The sequence below is a fragment of the Varanus komodoensis genome, unplaced genomic scaffold (assembly GCF_004798865.1).
Source record: "Varanus komodoensis strain SLA01 unplaced genomic scaffold, ASM479886v1 scaffold20_3, whole genome shotgun sequence".
NCBI classification, from domain to species: Eukaryota; Metazoa; Chordata; class Lepidosauria; order Squamata; family Varanidae; genus Varanus; species Varanus komodoensis.
In genome coordinates, this window is record NW_025335588.1 from 612,776 (window position 1) to 627,284 (window position 14,509).

Sequence of the window (14,509 nt, forward strand, 5' to 3'; positions counted from 1 at the left end):
CCAGGCTTGTGGGGCTCCACGGAGCAGAGCGGAGCCGGAGGCGGTGGAACAGGGGTGTCTAAAACCAGAAAGCTGTGCGAAGGATCTATCCTCCGTCGCCCAAAATTCCAGGGGCGCTGGCGGCGGCGGTCCGTTCTGCTGCCTTCAAGGCCTTGGGGAGCATGCGAATTTCTTTCCGCACATCACACCCTCGCCGCCTGCGAGGGACCCGACTCTGGCCTGCAAAGGTCCCAGGCTCAGTCTTGGGAGGGAGATGACCAGGAGCCGCTGGGTTGTGCTCCTGGCAGGCAGTCCCTCGCACGCTGGAGAAGCAGCCGGGTCTGGGGCAAGAGAGCGTCCCGTGCCGAGTGCTTTGATGTCTCAGGAGGCAAAGGAGCCAGATCTCCACCCCACCCCCGGCCCCCAGCCCTTGGCCACCCCCGGTCCATAGGCAGCAGGAGCTGTCGGGAGAAGAAGGGGCTGAGAGTCGCCGTCCGGCAGCTTGGAGGGCAGCTGGGTGGGAAGGGGGCTCAGCTACAGCGAAGGCTTGGCAGAGACGGGGGAGCGAGGCGAGAGGGTACAGGAGGGCGAGCGGCGGTGGGTGGGCGTTCCTGGGGGGCTGCCAGGCTCTCTCAGGCTGCAAGTCAGGCACGGGAGGGTGGCCCGTGCAGGCCGGCCCTGTCGTCGCTCAGGGGGGACCCTCTTCCCTCTGCAGCTGGTACCTGAAGGCCCAGCACATCGCCCCGAAGAACGGCCGCCCGTACAACCAGCTGGCCCTCCTGGCTGTCTACACGGTAAGGCGCTTGGGCCCCCGGCACGGATCGGCCGAGCCCGAGGGCTCCGGGAACAAGGGCTGGCTCGGCACTTTCCTCCATAAGTACTGCGCTGGGTTTTAGGCTCTCTCGCTGAAGCCCTTCTCTCCGCCCCAGCAGGAGGGCCGTGTTTGACTGGGGGCAAAAGAGGGTGGCTGCCCCACCTTGGGGGACTCTCTTCCGAGGGAAGCCAGCGGGCTCCTCCTCTCCTGTCCTTTGCTGGCAGCGGAAGATGTTTCTGTCCAAGCAGGGCTTTGCCGCGTCGGCTGCCCCGCTGGGCTTTTTAGTTCCGTTCTTTTGGTGCCTTTTGCTCGCTTCTCCTGCATCGTTCCCGTTCTTCAGCAAGTCGGACCTGTCGGTCCTTAAAGTTTCGATGATGGGTAGCCCTCTGAGGCTGCTTTCCTGGTGGGGAGGCGGGGGCAAACCCAGTCAGGACAGCTGTCCACCTGCCCCCGGCGGGGGCTGCCCAGATGTGTCGGCCGGCCTCTGCATCTGGAGGGCGCCTGGTTGAGCAAGGGCGCTCCTCTCCCCCAAGCACAGGTGGCTCACTCCCAGCCAGGCCCGCCGGTCGCCCCGCATCCTGGGGCTCCTGAGGATGGCGCCTCGCAGGGCCCGGAGTCCCCTCGCCCTCCCTCCGGGGCCGGTGGCGGGGCTTCCTCGAGCCTCGGCGCCCCCCTTGACGCCCCCCCGCCCTGTGCCGCCCGCAGAGGAGGAAGCTGGACGCCGTTTACTACTACATGCGCAGCCTGGCCGCCAGCAACCCCATCCTGACCGCCAAGGAGAGCCTGATGAGCCTCTTCGAGGAGACCAAGCGCAAGGTGAGCGGGCCAGCTGGCCCTCGGGGGCCCCCCGCCCCGCCCCGGCCCCACGGGCACCTGCCCTGAGCATCCCTCTCCGTACAGGCGGAGCAGAAGAAGAGCCCCAGCCGCCGGGCCCAGAGCAAGCCGCCCGCCTTCCGGCCCTCCGGGGACGACGCCACCCGCCTGGAGCGCTGGATCCACCCCTCCCACCCGCGCGCCGGCCAGGGGCACGAGTCGGGCCGGGACTCGGAGCAGGACGGCGGGCTGCGGAGCCTCAGCCCCAGCGACGTGAGTCTCGCGGCGCTGGCGGGGCGGGAGGGTGGCACAGGGCCCGGTTGAGACGTGTCCCCCCCAGCTGGAGAAGCCGCTGCTGCCGCCGCCACGGCTGAGATGGGGGGCAGGCAGGGGAAGGGGGGCTGCAGTGCCCCCTCCTGCCACTGGGTGGCGCTGCTGCCCTTGGTTAAGCCGGGCCGGTGGACGGAAGCGGAGCCGCAAGTGCCGCGCAGGGTCTGGGGGGGGGCTTCCCTGCTGGCCCCCAGCGCACAGGAAGCCCCCTGGCAGCTGGCGGAGAGGGCTCAGGCCTGGGGTCGCCCCCCCGGGCTCCCTCTCCGAAGCCGTGCTGCTGCCAGAGAGGGAGGGGGCGATTTTGCAGCAGCACTGGGCCTGTGCAAGTGCGGCCGGGGGGGGGAGCAGCCCCCTGACCTGAGCGGGTCTGTGGAAAGGGCCCCCTCCCACCTTGCTGGCCGGGGTCCAGGGGGTGGGGGGCGCCAGCACACAGTGCTCTAGCGAGGCGCCCCCTGGGCAGCCGGGGGCTGAGGCTCCCCGTAGGCAGGGGTGCCTGGGGGCGGCCCCAGAGGGGCAGTGCAGGGCTCTCTTTGGGGCGGGGCCGCTCCCCTGCACGCTTGAGGGGCAAACTCCCGCACGGACCCGGCCTGGGGAGAGCCCAGGCCGGCGTGCGTCGTCGCCAGGCTCTTCCGCCTCCAGAGCTGGGGGACGTGGCTGGGGCTGGCGGGCGAGGAGCGTGGCCACGCCACCTCCCTGCCGGCAGCGGGGGCGCAGCCTCCTCGGCCCCCCTGCCCGAGGGCTGCTGTCCCGCAGCCCCTGCCTCCCCGCCCGCCGGGTCGGCGCCCGGGGCCGCCGCCGTGGCCCCCCATGCTCCCTGCCCCCAGGCCCGGCCCTGTGCGTGCCATGGCCCCACCTGCCTGTTGCCCCAGCCCAGCCCCGGCCTCCCAGCGCCTCTCTGACCCGGTCACCAAAACCACCCGCGTGCTTTATTTTGACTTGAGCCCCGTCATTTCAAGCCGGGTGAGGTTTGCGCTTTTTCCTCTCATGGAGGGAGAAGTTCTCTGGGGAGGAAGCCGCGGTGCCAGGCTGCAGTTGGGTTGGTTAGATGCGGAAACCACATGCCCGGCCCCACTGGCTCGGGGACGTGACACTCGGCACGCAGCAGCCGGCGCCGGCTGTTGGGGGGCTCCTCCTCCAAACCGCGGGCTGCGCCTCCCCCCCCCCCGTTCTCTTGGGGAAGCTGCGCCCTCCCGGGCCGCGCCGGGCCGGGCCAGAGCCAGCCGCTCGGCCCTCCCTCGGGCAGGGCCCCGAGGGCTCCCATCTTTTGGCAGAGATCCTGCAGCAGCCGTCCCCCTTCCTTCCTTCCTGGCTTCCTTCCGGCCCCACTTGACCTTTCGCTGCCACCCACGGGGCCCGGGTGAGGCGCGCACCGAGGGTTCCCAGGCACGCAAGGGCGGCGCCTGGCCGGGGTGCGAGAGGGAACAGAAAGAGGCTGTGGCGGCCGTGGGGGGGAGCAGCATGACTGGCGGGAGGGAAGCGGGCGCTCTTCCAGGCAGGGCCGGGCACCTCGGCCCCCCCCAGCCCGGGCCTGGAAAGCCCCTTGCCGGCTCCCCCGGGTGACTGCTGCAGAGGCCGGAGCCGGGGGCGCGGCGGTCTGCTCGAGGCGCCCTGGCACACGTTGTGCAAGAATCCCATCTCCGCCCGCTGGGTCCTTGTGCTGTGCTTGCACACCGAGGGCATGCCACCCTGCAGCGGCACGCAGGCGCACCTGCAGAGCGTGTGTGTGGTGGGGAGAAGGAGGGGCCGTGAGCACGTCTCCGCAGGCGGCCTTCTGCTCGCACCCCCAACCCCTCCGCCACCTTCCCTGTCCCCTCCCGGGCCGCGGGGTCTTTCCCCTGCGCGAGGCACTTCTCCCGGGCCGCGAGGACTGGGTGCCATCGCTTCCGTTCTGAAAGAGGCGGCCCGCGTCTTGAGGATGTGAGTGTGAAAGAGTGCAAGGGCGATCAAACAAAATGCAGTTCCCATCGCCCGGAGTGTTACTCCGGCCAGGCCGCAAGCCTGCCCCAATTTAGGCAGGAGAAGGGGGCCTGCTGGCTGCCAGGGCATTTCTGCTCTCTGAGCCTGCGTAGGATTTCACCTGACTTGACAGACCCACCCATCCATGTGGGCAAACCCCCGTATTTGTGTAGCATGAAACGGTCTTCAGAGCCCTCCCTTCCTTCTGTGTGCAAAACACGCTGCTTATTTCCAGGGCCGCATCCCCACCTGCAGCTTTAGAAGGACGAAATGCTAAATTTATATTTTTTCAACTCTGCTGCTTGATGCGTTGGCGGCACCTTCTCAGCTGGCTTCTACGATTCCTGTACAGTGGTGAAAAATTGCAACACTTGTTTTAACAAAATTAAGTAGAAGTTCTGGGGCCTCGGTGCCGGCATAGTCATTCTTGGACTGTTGGAAATGATTTTCTCGAGTTGTGGGGCCTTGGCCCTGCACAGTCATTTTTGGACTGTTAGAAATGATCTCGTGAGCATCTCTGCAGAATAAGACTGCCAGCCCGTGAATCCTCAGGTTCCCGGTGCCCTGCGGGGAGGGGGGGGGGTTGGCCCCTTCGCAAGTGCAGCTGCCCCGCTGGGCATCTCGTCCGCGTGAATAAAGCAGCGGCTCAGCTCAGCGGAGGGTGCGGCTGCCGGGCGCGGGACGGAGACCCTGGGGCGGCGGACAGGCCGGCAGCGCCGACGCTTCCCCTTGTGATGGGATTCCTTTCTGGGCACATCACTCCCCACATCTCGCGCACAGCTTTTGTTTGAAAAGGGGGCGGCAGCTCAGCGCCCCTCCTGGTAACATCGCCAGCACCTCCCTCCCGCATCCGGTCTCCCGGCGGAGAAGACGCTTGCCTTCCCTTGGCCCCTTTCGGATTCCGTTGGCACTTTCTGCTCCGCAGATGCGTTGCGGCTGCCGAGGGGAAAGTTTGCCTCACTTGATAAAGAACAGATACCGAAATTTGCTTCCAAACCTGAAGTAACCATTTTTAACGTGAAACAGCCTCTCCTTCGAGCAGCTGTCTTGGAATTCTTCCCTTATTTGGTGCCTTGCTCACATCTGGGGTGCCGATGCTCAGGTGCTGAGCGCGGCGTGCCGGCCAGGCCCGTGCTTGGCCAAGGGCCTCTTGTCCTCCCTCGCCAGGTCCCGGGCCCGGTGGACACGGCTCCCGGCCATCGTGCGCCACGGCAGGGCCAGGCACCCTCTGCCCCTCGCTGCGGGGGGCAGGCAGCGGGCCGGGTCTGCTTCGGAAAAGTGCTCAGTGGCCACGCTCCGGTTGTGGGCAGGGCGGGAGGCCGGGGGGGGGGGCAGAATGCCAGCGTACTGGCACAGCTTTGCCGAGCCGTTCCGCTGCCGGCGTGGGTCTTCAGAGGAGGTGGCGCACCACCCGGGCCCTGGGTGGCGAGGGCCGTTCTCCATGGGAAACACTGGAGGGCTGGGCTTGGCCCCGGCCTGGGCTTTGCCGCTCCTGCCCTGCAGCTGGGGAGGCAGATCTGGGGCTGACTCAGCCCTCCCGGCGGCTGGTGCCATGCCTTCTTCCTCCTCCTCCTCCTCCCCCCTCCCTGGCATTGGAGAAGGACGCCCGGCAACGGTTCCCCTTTGGGCCCCTGTGCCTGTCGGCCTGAAGCCGGCATCCCCCACCTCCCCGTTGCCCAGGGGTGCAGACACCTCCGCCTGCCGTGGCCTCGTGGCCGGGCCAGCTCCCGCCGTGGCCGGGCCCTGTCTGCTGGGCGAGCGCCCCGTGCCCGTCTCTGGCTCTGGCTCTGCCCTGGGAGGGGAGCCAGCCCTGCAAGTTGCGCTGGGCGCTCCGAGGGCGAGCGCCCAGCACGCCCGGGATGGCAGCAAGGGGGGCGGGCGAGCGCTGGGTGCCGCAGGGCCCTTCCCCGCGAGGTCGTGCCGAGGGCAGGCGTGTCAGGTGGGGGGCAGGAAAAGCCCTCGCGCAGGGGCTGCCAGGCACCCCTCTCTCGCGGGGCCTGCGGGGGACGCCGTGGCTTTGGGGAAGTGCCGGCGGGTGACGCGGCTTCCTCCCCGGGGCCTCCGGCTGCCTCGCACTGTGGGAAGCGAGAGGTTCCCAGGGGCCTGGCTGGCAGGTGACTCACGCAAGGGGGCGACTCATTTGGAGAGCAGCCGCTGGCCCCGTGCTGAACCCTCCCCTCCCCTCCCCTCCCCTCCCTGCCTTTCTCAAGGAGGCCGGCATGAGGCCCCGTCCCGTCCCGTCCCCTCCCGTCCCCGGAGTGCAGTCCTCCGCACAGCCCTGCGGTGTCACTCAGGAGCAGGAGAGGCTCACAGCCCTGGGGTGCAGCCGGCCAGGGAGCCTCTGGCACTGGGGGTTTGGACCCGTGGCCTTTGTCCAGGTCGCTCCCCGTGCTGGGCAGGGAGCCTGGGGTGGGGGCGAACAGAGCAGTGGTGCCCTCCCGGGGGGGCAGGGCTCACGCCAGGAGTGCCCCCCCCGCCCCACACCTGGCCTCGACTGCCCACCTGAGCAGCCACGTAAGGGGCCGAGATAGGGCCAGATTCGGGGATCCTTGCCTCCGCCCCATCTCTCTCGCTGTCTTGGTCGCACTGCGTTTCAAGCTGCCGTCCCCAGAGCAGGGGAAACCGCAAGGGTCCCCCAGTTGCCCTTTTGGTTGGGATGCAGTACCTCCCATCATCCCCCTAGCGGCATGGCCCGTGGCAGGCCAAGACCTCCGAGAGCCCGGGGATGAGGGCCGTGTGCCGAGGAGCCTCCAAAGGCCCCCCAGGCCGAGGCAGGCCTCGCTCCCCGGCCGTGTCTCTCCGTGGCCTCGGGCGAGAGCGTTTCTCCGGAGTGCTCCAGGGAACGTGGGGCTGGAGCGTGCCCCACAGCGCTGCTCCCGCATCTCCCGCCTGGCCCCCAGGATACGTGCCGGACAGAGCGGCTCAAGAGCCTGGGAGTGGCGGCTGCGGGCCGGGCCGGGCCAGGCCGGGCCGGGCGGGGGTCCCTGCGCTTCTCCCCGGGCCGGCTGGGGCTGCTGCAGAGGGCCCGGCCGCCAGCAGGGGGGGCCATGGGCCTGGCGCGCCTCTCCCCTCGCAGCTGTCCGGCGCTTGCCCTCGCAGCGCTGGGGAAGCGCAAGTGGGAGAAGGGAGGCCGGGGCACCGCCATTTGGTTCCCATCTGCCGTACCCACCCCCACAGCCCTGGCCAGGTTATCCTGTCACTCGGGACTCCGAACTCGTTCACAGGAAAGGGGAGGGGGGGGCTGGATTGTTTTCTCATCTTCTTCATCTTTTTTTTTTTTAATCCTTTTTTTCCCTTTTTTTTTGTTTCCCATGCAGCTGAACAAAAGACTCGTCCTGAGTTTTCTCCATGCCCATGGGAAGCTGTTTACCAGGATTGGGTAAGCCAGCAGGATGTTTGTTTTATTTTTCCTACATTACGAGGCCTTTTGGAATTCAATATTGTTAGCAACTGGGCTTGTGTTTGGAGCGGAGGGCACAGGGTGTGAAGCCGACGGGCCGGGGTGGGCCTGGCCACTTCCCAGGCGAGGTCAGCCCCTGGCCGAAGGCGGGCCACAGCAGCACGGCCCGCCGGGTCTCAGGGAAGCCCCCGGCCCTTCACTCCCAGCCAGGTGTCCCGGCAGGAGGCGCAGCAGTGGAGGGGGCCGTCACTGCGGCCGCCCCTGCCGGCCAGCGCCCTGCCGGCACTTGGCCCTCCCAGCACGCAGATGCCTGGGACGGTGCCACGAGCAAACCTGCCCTCTCTGCCCCCTTCCGGAGCACTGGGGCCCCGGCGTTTCCTTTGGGCCGCCCCACACATGCTCCTCGTGCAGCCGGCAGCGCTCCTCTGGGCCTCGGGCCCGAGGGGGCTGCCCCTCACCTGCTGCTCGGTTGCCCCCTTCTGGCAACCGAGAAGGGGGCCCTGGGTGGACACACCAGCTTCCTCCAAGTGTTGGTTTCCTGGTTTTGTGCTCTTTTTCCTGGCCGAGCAGCTGGCAGGAAGAGCCGCCCGCGGCAGCCCGGGGATGCGTCTTGCCACACCTGCGTAGCCTCTGCCGCCAGCCCTGCCCGGCCCCGGGATGCGGCCCCCAGGAGCACCGCCGAAACGCGGCCGGGTTCTTGAGCTGCATGGGCTTCCCCACCCCTGCTCCGAAACACCAGTGCAGCTGCGGCCTCCTCGGCCTGGGCGGACAGGTCAGCTCCGGCAGGGGTGCTGGAGGCGGCCTGCACGCAGCCGGACGGCTAGGTTCGCCCAGCTCGGGAACGGCTGTGCTGGCGGGTGGGCGGGCAGCAGCCCTCTGGGGCCTCGGGTAGCCTTACCGAAAGCTGAACCAAACAATTCAAGCATCATATTAATATACAGCTTCTTGCTACGGAATTAAAAAGGAATCCTTGTTTTGTGATGAACAGCCTTTGGACTATAACGTATCTTAAACAGAAAACTCTCTTTAAGTTGAGTGTTCCTCAGAAAGCATGTTACCTTTGAACGTCCAATTTAAATGTCAAAAGTCCCGTTTTTTAATTTTAAAAAAATCGTTGGTTTTTATCCGCCATGGGTGCTGCGGAGCGCGCAGGGCGCTGGCCGGGTCCTGGGGCTGAGCCGGGGGAGCAGCCCGCCGCCCTTTCCTGCCCCAGGCCGCCCGTCCGCCAGCGAGGCGCGTGGCCCAGGTGTCAGCAGCGCTCCCTTTCCCCGCGGCAGGATGGAGACGTTCCCGGCCGTGGCCGCCGAGGTCCTGAGCGAGTTCCAGGCCCTGCTGGAACACAGCCCCTCACCCATTGGGAGCACCCGCCTGCTGCAGCTCACTGCCATCAACATGTTCGCCGTTCACAACTCGCAGCCCAAAGGTACCGGGGTCGGGCCTGCGGGGCGGGGGAGGGCTGGGGCCGGGGGTCAGGAGGCCACCCAGGGGACCAGCCTCCTGGCCCAGCCCTGGGGACCGGGGGGTTGCAGAAGAAAGAGGTGGGGCGCCCCCAGGTGCGTTTGCAGTCCCTCCCAGGTGCTCTCCTCCGCCTCCAACCTGGTGTCCCCCAGATGCGTTGGGCTGCGACTCCCGGGATGCCCGGGCCAGCTCATCCTGGGGGTCGGGACCGAACACGTCTGGGCGGGCAGCAGCTCTGCAGAGCTCGAACCGCAGGGGCTCGTGCCCCAGATTTCTGAGCCGGCGTGGGGCGCAGCACGCCCGGACTCCTGTCGGTCTCGTGGGAGGCTTTCTCAGGGCTCGTCCAGGTCCGAGCGGTCTTGGCGGCCGTCGCCAGCAGCCGGACCCGGCGATCGAGCTCGCCGGCCCCCGCTCTCCCTCGCCACCCCCCAGACCGGTGAGCCACGGGGCTGCCCCATGAGCGCCCGCCAGGCTGGGCAGCTCGCTCTCCGCAACCAGCTTGGAGGCCGTCTTCCGTCCGTCCGTCCGTCCAGCTGCCGGGCCACTGCGAGCGTCTCCCCCGCGCAGCTCGTCTTTGATGCCCGTGTCGTGTGCCGGTGCCCGGCAGCCCGGCCTCCCGCCCAAGGCCCGGCCCGGCCCGGCCCATTCCGCCCTCCAGGAAGTGCCGGTGGGAGCCGAGGGGCTGCCTGGCATGCCTTCGCGAGCTGCGCAGCCGCTGCAGCCAGGCCCCCCACCCGGAGCCGCGGTCCTTGCCTGCTTCCCATCTTCTCTCCGGAAGGAACCGTGAAGGGGGGCACTGCCGTCTCCCCTCTCCCCTCGCAGGAGGCCCCGAATGCGCAACCCGGCCCCAGGTGGCCTCATCGGGCTGTTTGGTAGCCATCTGCGCACCCGCCTGGCAGCAAGGCAGTGGGTCCCTTCATCCTGACCACAGACACGCCGAGAATGCTATTTTCTTATTTTTAATTTTGTAATTTTGGGGAAGCGGGATGGGGGGGTCGCGTCCCAGTCTGCAAGTGAGCTAATTGAAGCCGTGCCTTGTGGCAGGGCATCTTGGTGGGGGGAGGAGAAGCCCACTCCTCCCTCCATCTGTGCCCAATTTATTCAAATCTGGGCTCGCTGGGTCTGTCCCTCTCTCTCTCTCTCTCTCTCTCTCTAATAATTTGTTTTATAATTTCTGGAATCAGACCCATCTCAGCCACACTGCTCTGTTTTACTGCATTATTGGATTAGGGCTCCTTTAAATCGTGGGAGGGTGTTCACAGGGCACTGCCAGGATCCCTTCCCGTCCCCTTCCCCAGAGGGTCTCGGCCCGTCCTCTGGGCGGCCCCATGTCCGGGAGTGGCGACGCCGTCAGGCATGCCCTGTGGGGTGGCCCTCAGGTGTCCTTGCTTTAAAACACACTCTCTGCCCTTCTCCCCACAAAGGCAGAGAAGAACCCAAGAAGGGCCCGGATGGAGCCAGCCGGGAGCAGGATGCCAGAGCAGCGGCCCCGGCCCGCCGCTGGGAGCCCCCGGCCCGCCTTGACCGGTGGCCGGGTCTGCCCAGGGTGTCGTGATGCTCCTGCCCTGGGGGCAGGCCCCTGGCTGCAGCCCCCTTGCGGGAGAGCCAGTGGGGCTCTGCAGAAAGCCCGGGGAGGTGGGACCGTTGGTTCCTTCCCCGCGGGCCTGGCGCCTTTTTTACCGGCGCCTCACTGGGCCGAGCGTCCCCAAGCCGGAGGGCTGCTGGGGGAGCCGCGCTTTCTCAGCCGCCGGTAAAAATAGCCCCGTGGCTCCGCTGCCGGCTCGGGTTAGCGGCATTTTAAAATTAGCCCCTGCTGAGGGCTGCCCGAACCTCAGCCTGGGCGGAGCAGAGCAGAAGCTCGGCGCGGGGGGAGGCGGCCCGCAGCACCACTCCACAGAGCCGGGGACGGGCCACGGCCGGCAGGAGCGGACCAGGCTTCCCGGCGTGGGGCTGGCTCGCCTTTGGCTCAGTGGCCTTTGGCAGGGCTGCACATGGCCCCCCGAAACGGCCCTCCCTTGCAGCTCACACCGGGGGGCAAGGCCTTCCGTGGGGTGCCAGCCCTGGCCGAGATGCCCGCCACGTTCCCTTCTGCCCGAGACCCTCTTTCCTGGTATTCCGTAGCCTGGGTCCTGTGAATGTCGACGCTTCCCCCGAGCAGGCAGGCGTGTGGCCGCGCGCCCCCCCTTCCCGGACATGTCCACCTCGCTTGTGCCGTCAGGTGCCGTGAAATCCCTCTCTTGTCACCGAGAAGCGCGTGCGTGTTTCGAGAAGGCGGAGAGGCCCGCCTTGGGCTGGCACGGCCCATCCGCTGCCCTTTGGGGGCAAGCCGCCCTTCGTGGCGCAGCGGGGGCGTGTGGACGTGGAGGGAAGGGCCACCTCTCCTGCTTCTCTTGGCCCGTCCAAAAGAGGTCCAGCCGCAGGCTGGGGGACTCCGGGCGCCGCAGGGTCTGTCGGGGTCTGAATGTGCTTTGCACAGCATCGTCGATCTGTCTGACTTCCGGGCACCACAGGGCTCTGTGCAGGGGTCCCAGCAGCGTCCCCCCGCCCCTGCCCTGCTGTGTCAGTCGGCCTGCTCCGGTGCATTGTGGGAATGTTAGTCCAGCCTCGCTGGAGGGCACTGCGTCAGTGAAGGGGCCACGTCTCCTCGGGTAGCAGGGCTGCTGGCTTTTCGATCTGCCTTGCTGGCTGGCTGCCCCGAGCCCCCCTCATGCCGGCTGTCCCGGTGGCCGTTCTGCCATTGCTCCGCTCTAGCGGTTGGGGCCCTGATCCGCCCGGCCGGCCTAGTTGCCCAGCCCAGCCCAGCCCCGCACCCAGGCGCCCCACGGGACCAGCCCCAAGCTGCGTCTGCGCTGGCCGGCCGGCCCCCAGTCCTCCCTTGCGGTCCAGGGCACCAGGCCCTCGTGCCCGGGCAGGAGCCTGGCCCAGGGGGCTCTCCTGCCCCTTGCTTTCTGGGGGGCATCCTGTGGGGCGAGAGGTGGGCCTCTGGGCGGCATGGCCCGGATTTCCCACCTTCCGAAGCGCCCGGTGGAGCCGTGGACGTGAGCAGTGCTCTGCACGCCTGCTGCAGGCTCCGCCGGGGCCACCAGCGCCCGAGCCAGCTCTGCCCCGGGGGCCTCTCTGGGGTCCCCCGCGGCAGAGGAGCGCCCGCCCGCCCGCTCGCTGGCAGGGCAGAGACCCAGCTGAGCTCGGGGACCCCTCGGCGCGTCTGAGCCCAGGCCGCCTCCCGAGCGGCCCAGAGCGGCTGCGGCGGGAGCCCGGCGGCCTCCGGGCCCCGGCCGGGAGCTGTCCTCGCCTCCGTCTCTCCAGACCCTTCGCTGCGGGACGGGGGCCGATCCGCCCCGGGCAGCGGGCGGGGGGAAGGGGCTGCCCGGCGAGGGCTCGGCCGGTGGCTCGGCCGCACAGAGCAGGAGGGAGGGGCGGCAGCATCCGGGCAGGGGGCCTCCCTGCCTCCCTCCCTGCCTCCCTCCCTCCCTCCTCGACGTGTGCAGGGCGGAAGCGGCGCGCTCGGGCCCATCTGCCTCTGCCTGCGCCGAGCAAGACGCGCCGCAGCTGCCGTTGCCGGGAGAGCCGCTGGCAGTGCGGGAAGGCTGCTGTCTGCCGGGGTTTACGGCTGTCTGCATTGAAACATGGCTGGGGGTGCTGGGGGTGGGAGAGCCCGTGGCCCGGTGCCAGCGCCAGTTAGCGTGGCCTCCCCCCAACCTCCCCGGCCCCCTCCCCCCGAATGCTTTAAAGTCACATTTTCAGGCCAGACATAGAATTAATCTCTGGGCACTTCAGATTGCTGGCAGCCCAAAGCAGGATGTGGGAATTTTTTTCTGCCGTTCTCGCTCGCTCGCTCTGTGTCTTGGCTGACTTTTTTACCTCTCGAAGAATTTGGAAGGGCCGTGAGATCCCCCCCTCCCGCCCTGGTGCCGTGCATCTTTTCTGCACACTGATCGCCCTGCTGTGGCTTCACCCCTAATAGATTTCATATGCTGATGCCGTTGACATCAGTATCAAACTATTCTACACGTGATCTGGTGTATTTCCTGCAGGAAATCTGCAAGATATTTATTAAGAACTAATAAAATAAACCTCTCTCGAGCTTTTAGGTAGTTTTCAATTGTTCGCGTCTCCTCATTTCCTTTTATCAGCCAGGGGTTTGGTTTTGTTTTGGTTTTTGACCATCATGCATGCATGCACACACACACATGCTAGTGCACACACACACACACACACACACACAGAGGCAGCCCCCCCCCCCCGTGCAAAGAGCTCTTAAAAAGCCAGAATATTGGCTGGTGGAGAGGGAAGAACCATGTCTCCGAACCGGTGTCTTCAGGGCCTGAATTAACAGAGGCTGAGACGGTTGTGTGTTCTTTTTATAGCCATGTGCGCGCACGGGGGGGGGGGGTGTGCGTAGGTCTGTGTGTGGCGTTGCTGGCCTTCACACCAGCACTTAAGGGCTGCCTATGTACTACTGCGAGCTTCCCATCCCATCCCATCCCATCCCATCCCAGCTGGAGCCGGTTAGCTTGCAAATTCAAGTAATCCTGGGCAAGGAGCAGGCCGTGTTCCGGAAGCGCGGCCCTGCTTCCGCACGCGTCCGGCTGCCGTGGGCCCGGGCCTCCGTGTGTGTCTTCCCGTGGGGAAAGGTGCGCGCAGCGCTCCGGATGGCCACCCTTCCCGGGCCGCAGCCCCGAGCGGGGCGTCCTGTTCTGCGGCGCTTCCTTTCCTTCCTCCGAGGAGAGAGCGGCGGTGCCAGGGGCCGGGACCTGCGGGGCGCACACCCCTCCCTCTCTGCCGGGCAAGGGCGTGCGCCCCACAGCCAGCCGGCCAGGGAGAGCTGCTCCGGCACCTGGCTGCGCCCTGCGGGTCGCCACCCCCCGGACAGCCGGTGCAGGCCTGTGGTCGCTTGTGGCAAGGCTGGTGGCAGCCCGGCCGGCGGCGGCGGCGGCGGCGGCGGCTCTCCAGGTGCGGGGCGAGAATCTTTTCTGCCCTCCCTGGGGGTCATGGAATAGCAGAGCGAGAAGGGGCCACGAAGGCCATCGAGTCCACCCCCTGCTGTGGCGGGGCACCGTCCCGCCCGGGGGGCTGTCCCGGTTCTGACGGTGCCGAGGGGCAGCCTGGGCCCTCCTGCCTGCCGCTTGCAGCCCCAGCTCTTCCCCCAGGAGGGGAGGGAGGCCTCGCAGGAGCTCGGGGTCGGCTTCCGGATTTCGGTGGGGCTCCGAAGCCACCCCCCCACTTCTCCAGCGGGCCCCACCGCCTGGGACATCCGCCTCCGCCTGAGTGCTGGAGGCGCAGGCTGGAGGGATGGGCTTGGGCCCCCGCTGCGCCCTGGCAGGCAGGCTGCCTCTCGCCCTCTCTCTTCCTCGGGAGCCTTTGCGGGGCTTGTCGGAGCGCGCGCATTCCCGAAAGTGCCCTTTCACTCGGGCGAAGTGCTGGGGGCTCGCTCGGCCCTCCGGCAGCGAGCAGATCCGCGGCGGATCGCGATCGCATCTCTGCAGAACGGCCGTGTCCCCCGCCCCCCCCGCCCCACTCCTGGGGCGCTTTTGAGCAGCCGCTGTCAAGGGCTTGTTTGCGGGGCGGGGGGGGCCGCCGCTGTGCCTGGCCTGTACCCGTCCTTGAGGGTGCTTGACGCTGGCACGGGAAGAAAGCGAGTGCTGTTTTCCAAGAACTCTGCTCTTTCTCAGCTTGATAAGCATTGAAACGCAACGCTGCTCGATTGGAATTGGCAGGGCGTCCTCATTCTTTTGTCTGTCTGTTTATTTTTCCCCTCA

At 67.5% G+C, this 14,509-nt stretch overlaps 1 protein-coding gene across 1 annotated transcript in view; it reads left to right on the forward strand.

The window, feature by feature from the left end:
• The window catches only part of SMG6 (SMG6 nonsense mediated mRNA decay factor), a 56,209-nt gene that overhangs the window by 6,922 nt on the left and 34,778 nt on the right, over window positions 1–14,509 (forward strand). Inside the window, exons 6-10 of the mRNA XM_044430531.1 lie at window positions 695–773; window positions 1,499–1,609; window positions 1,694–1,879; window positions 7,210–7,271; window positions 8,570–8,715. Coding sequence (XP_044286466.1) covers window positions 695–773; window positions 1,499–1,609; window positions 1,694–1,879; window positions 7,210–7,271; window positions 8,570–8,715 — 584 coding nt within the window. The remainder of the gene's footprint in view (window positions 1–694; window positions 774–1,498; window positions 1,610–1,693; window positions 1,880–7,209; window positions 7,272–8,569; window positions 8,716–14,509) is intronic.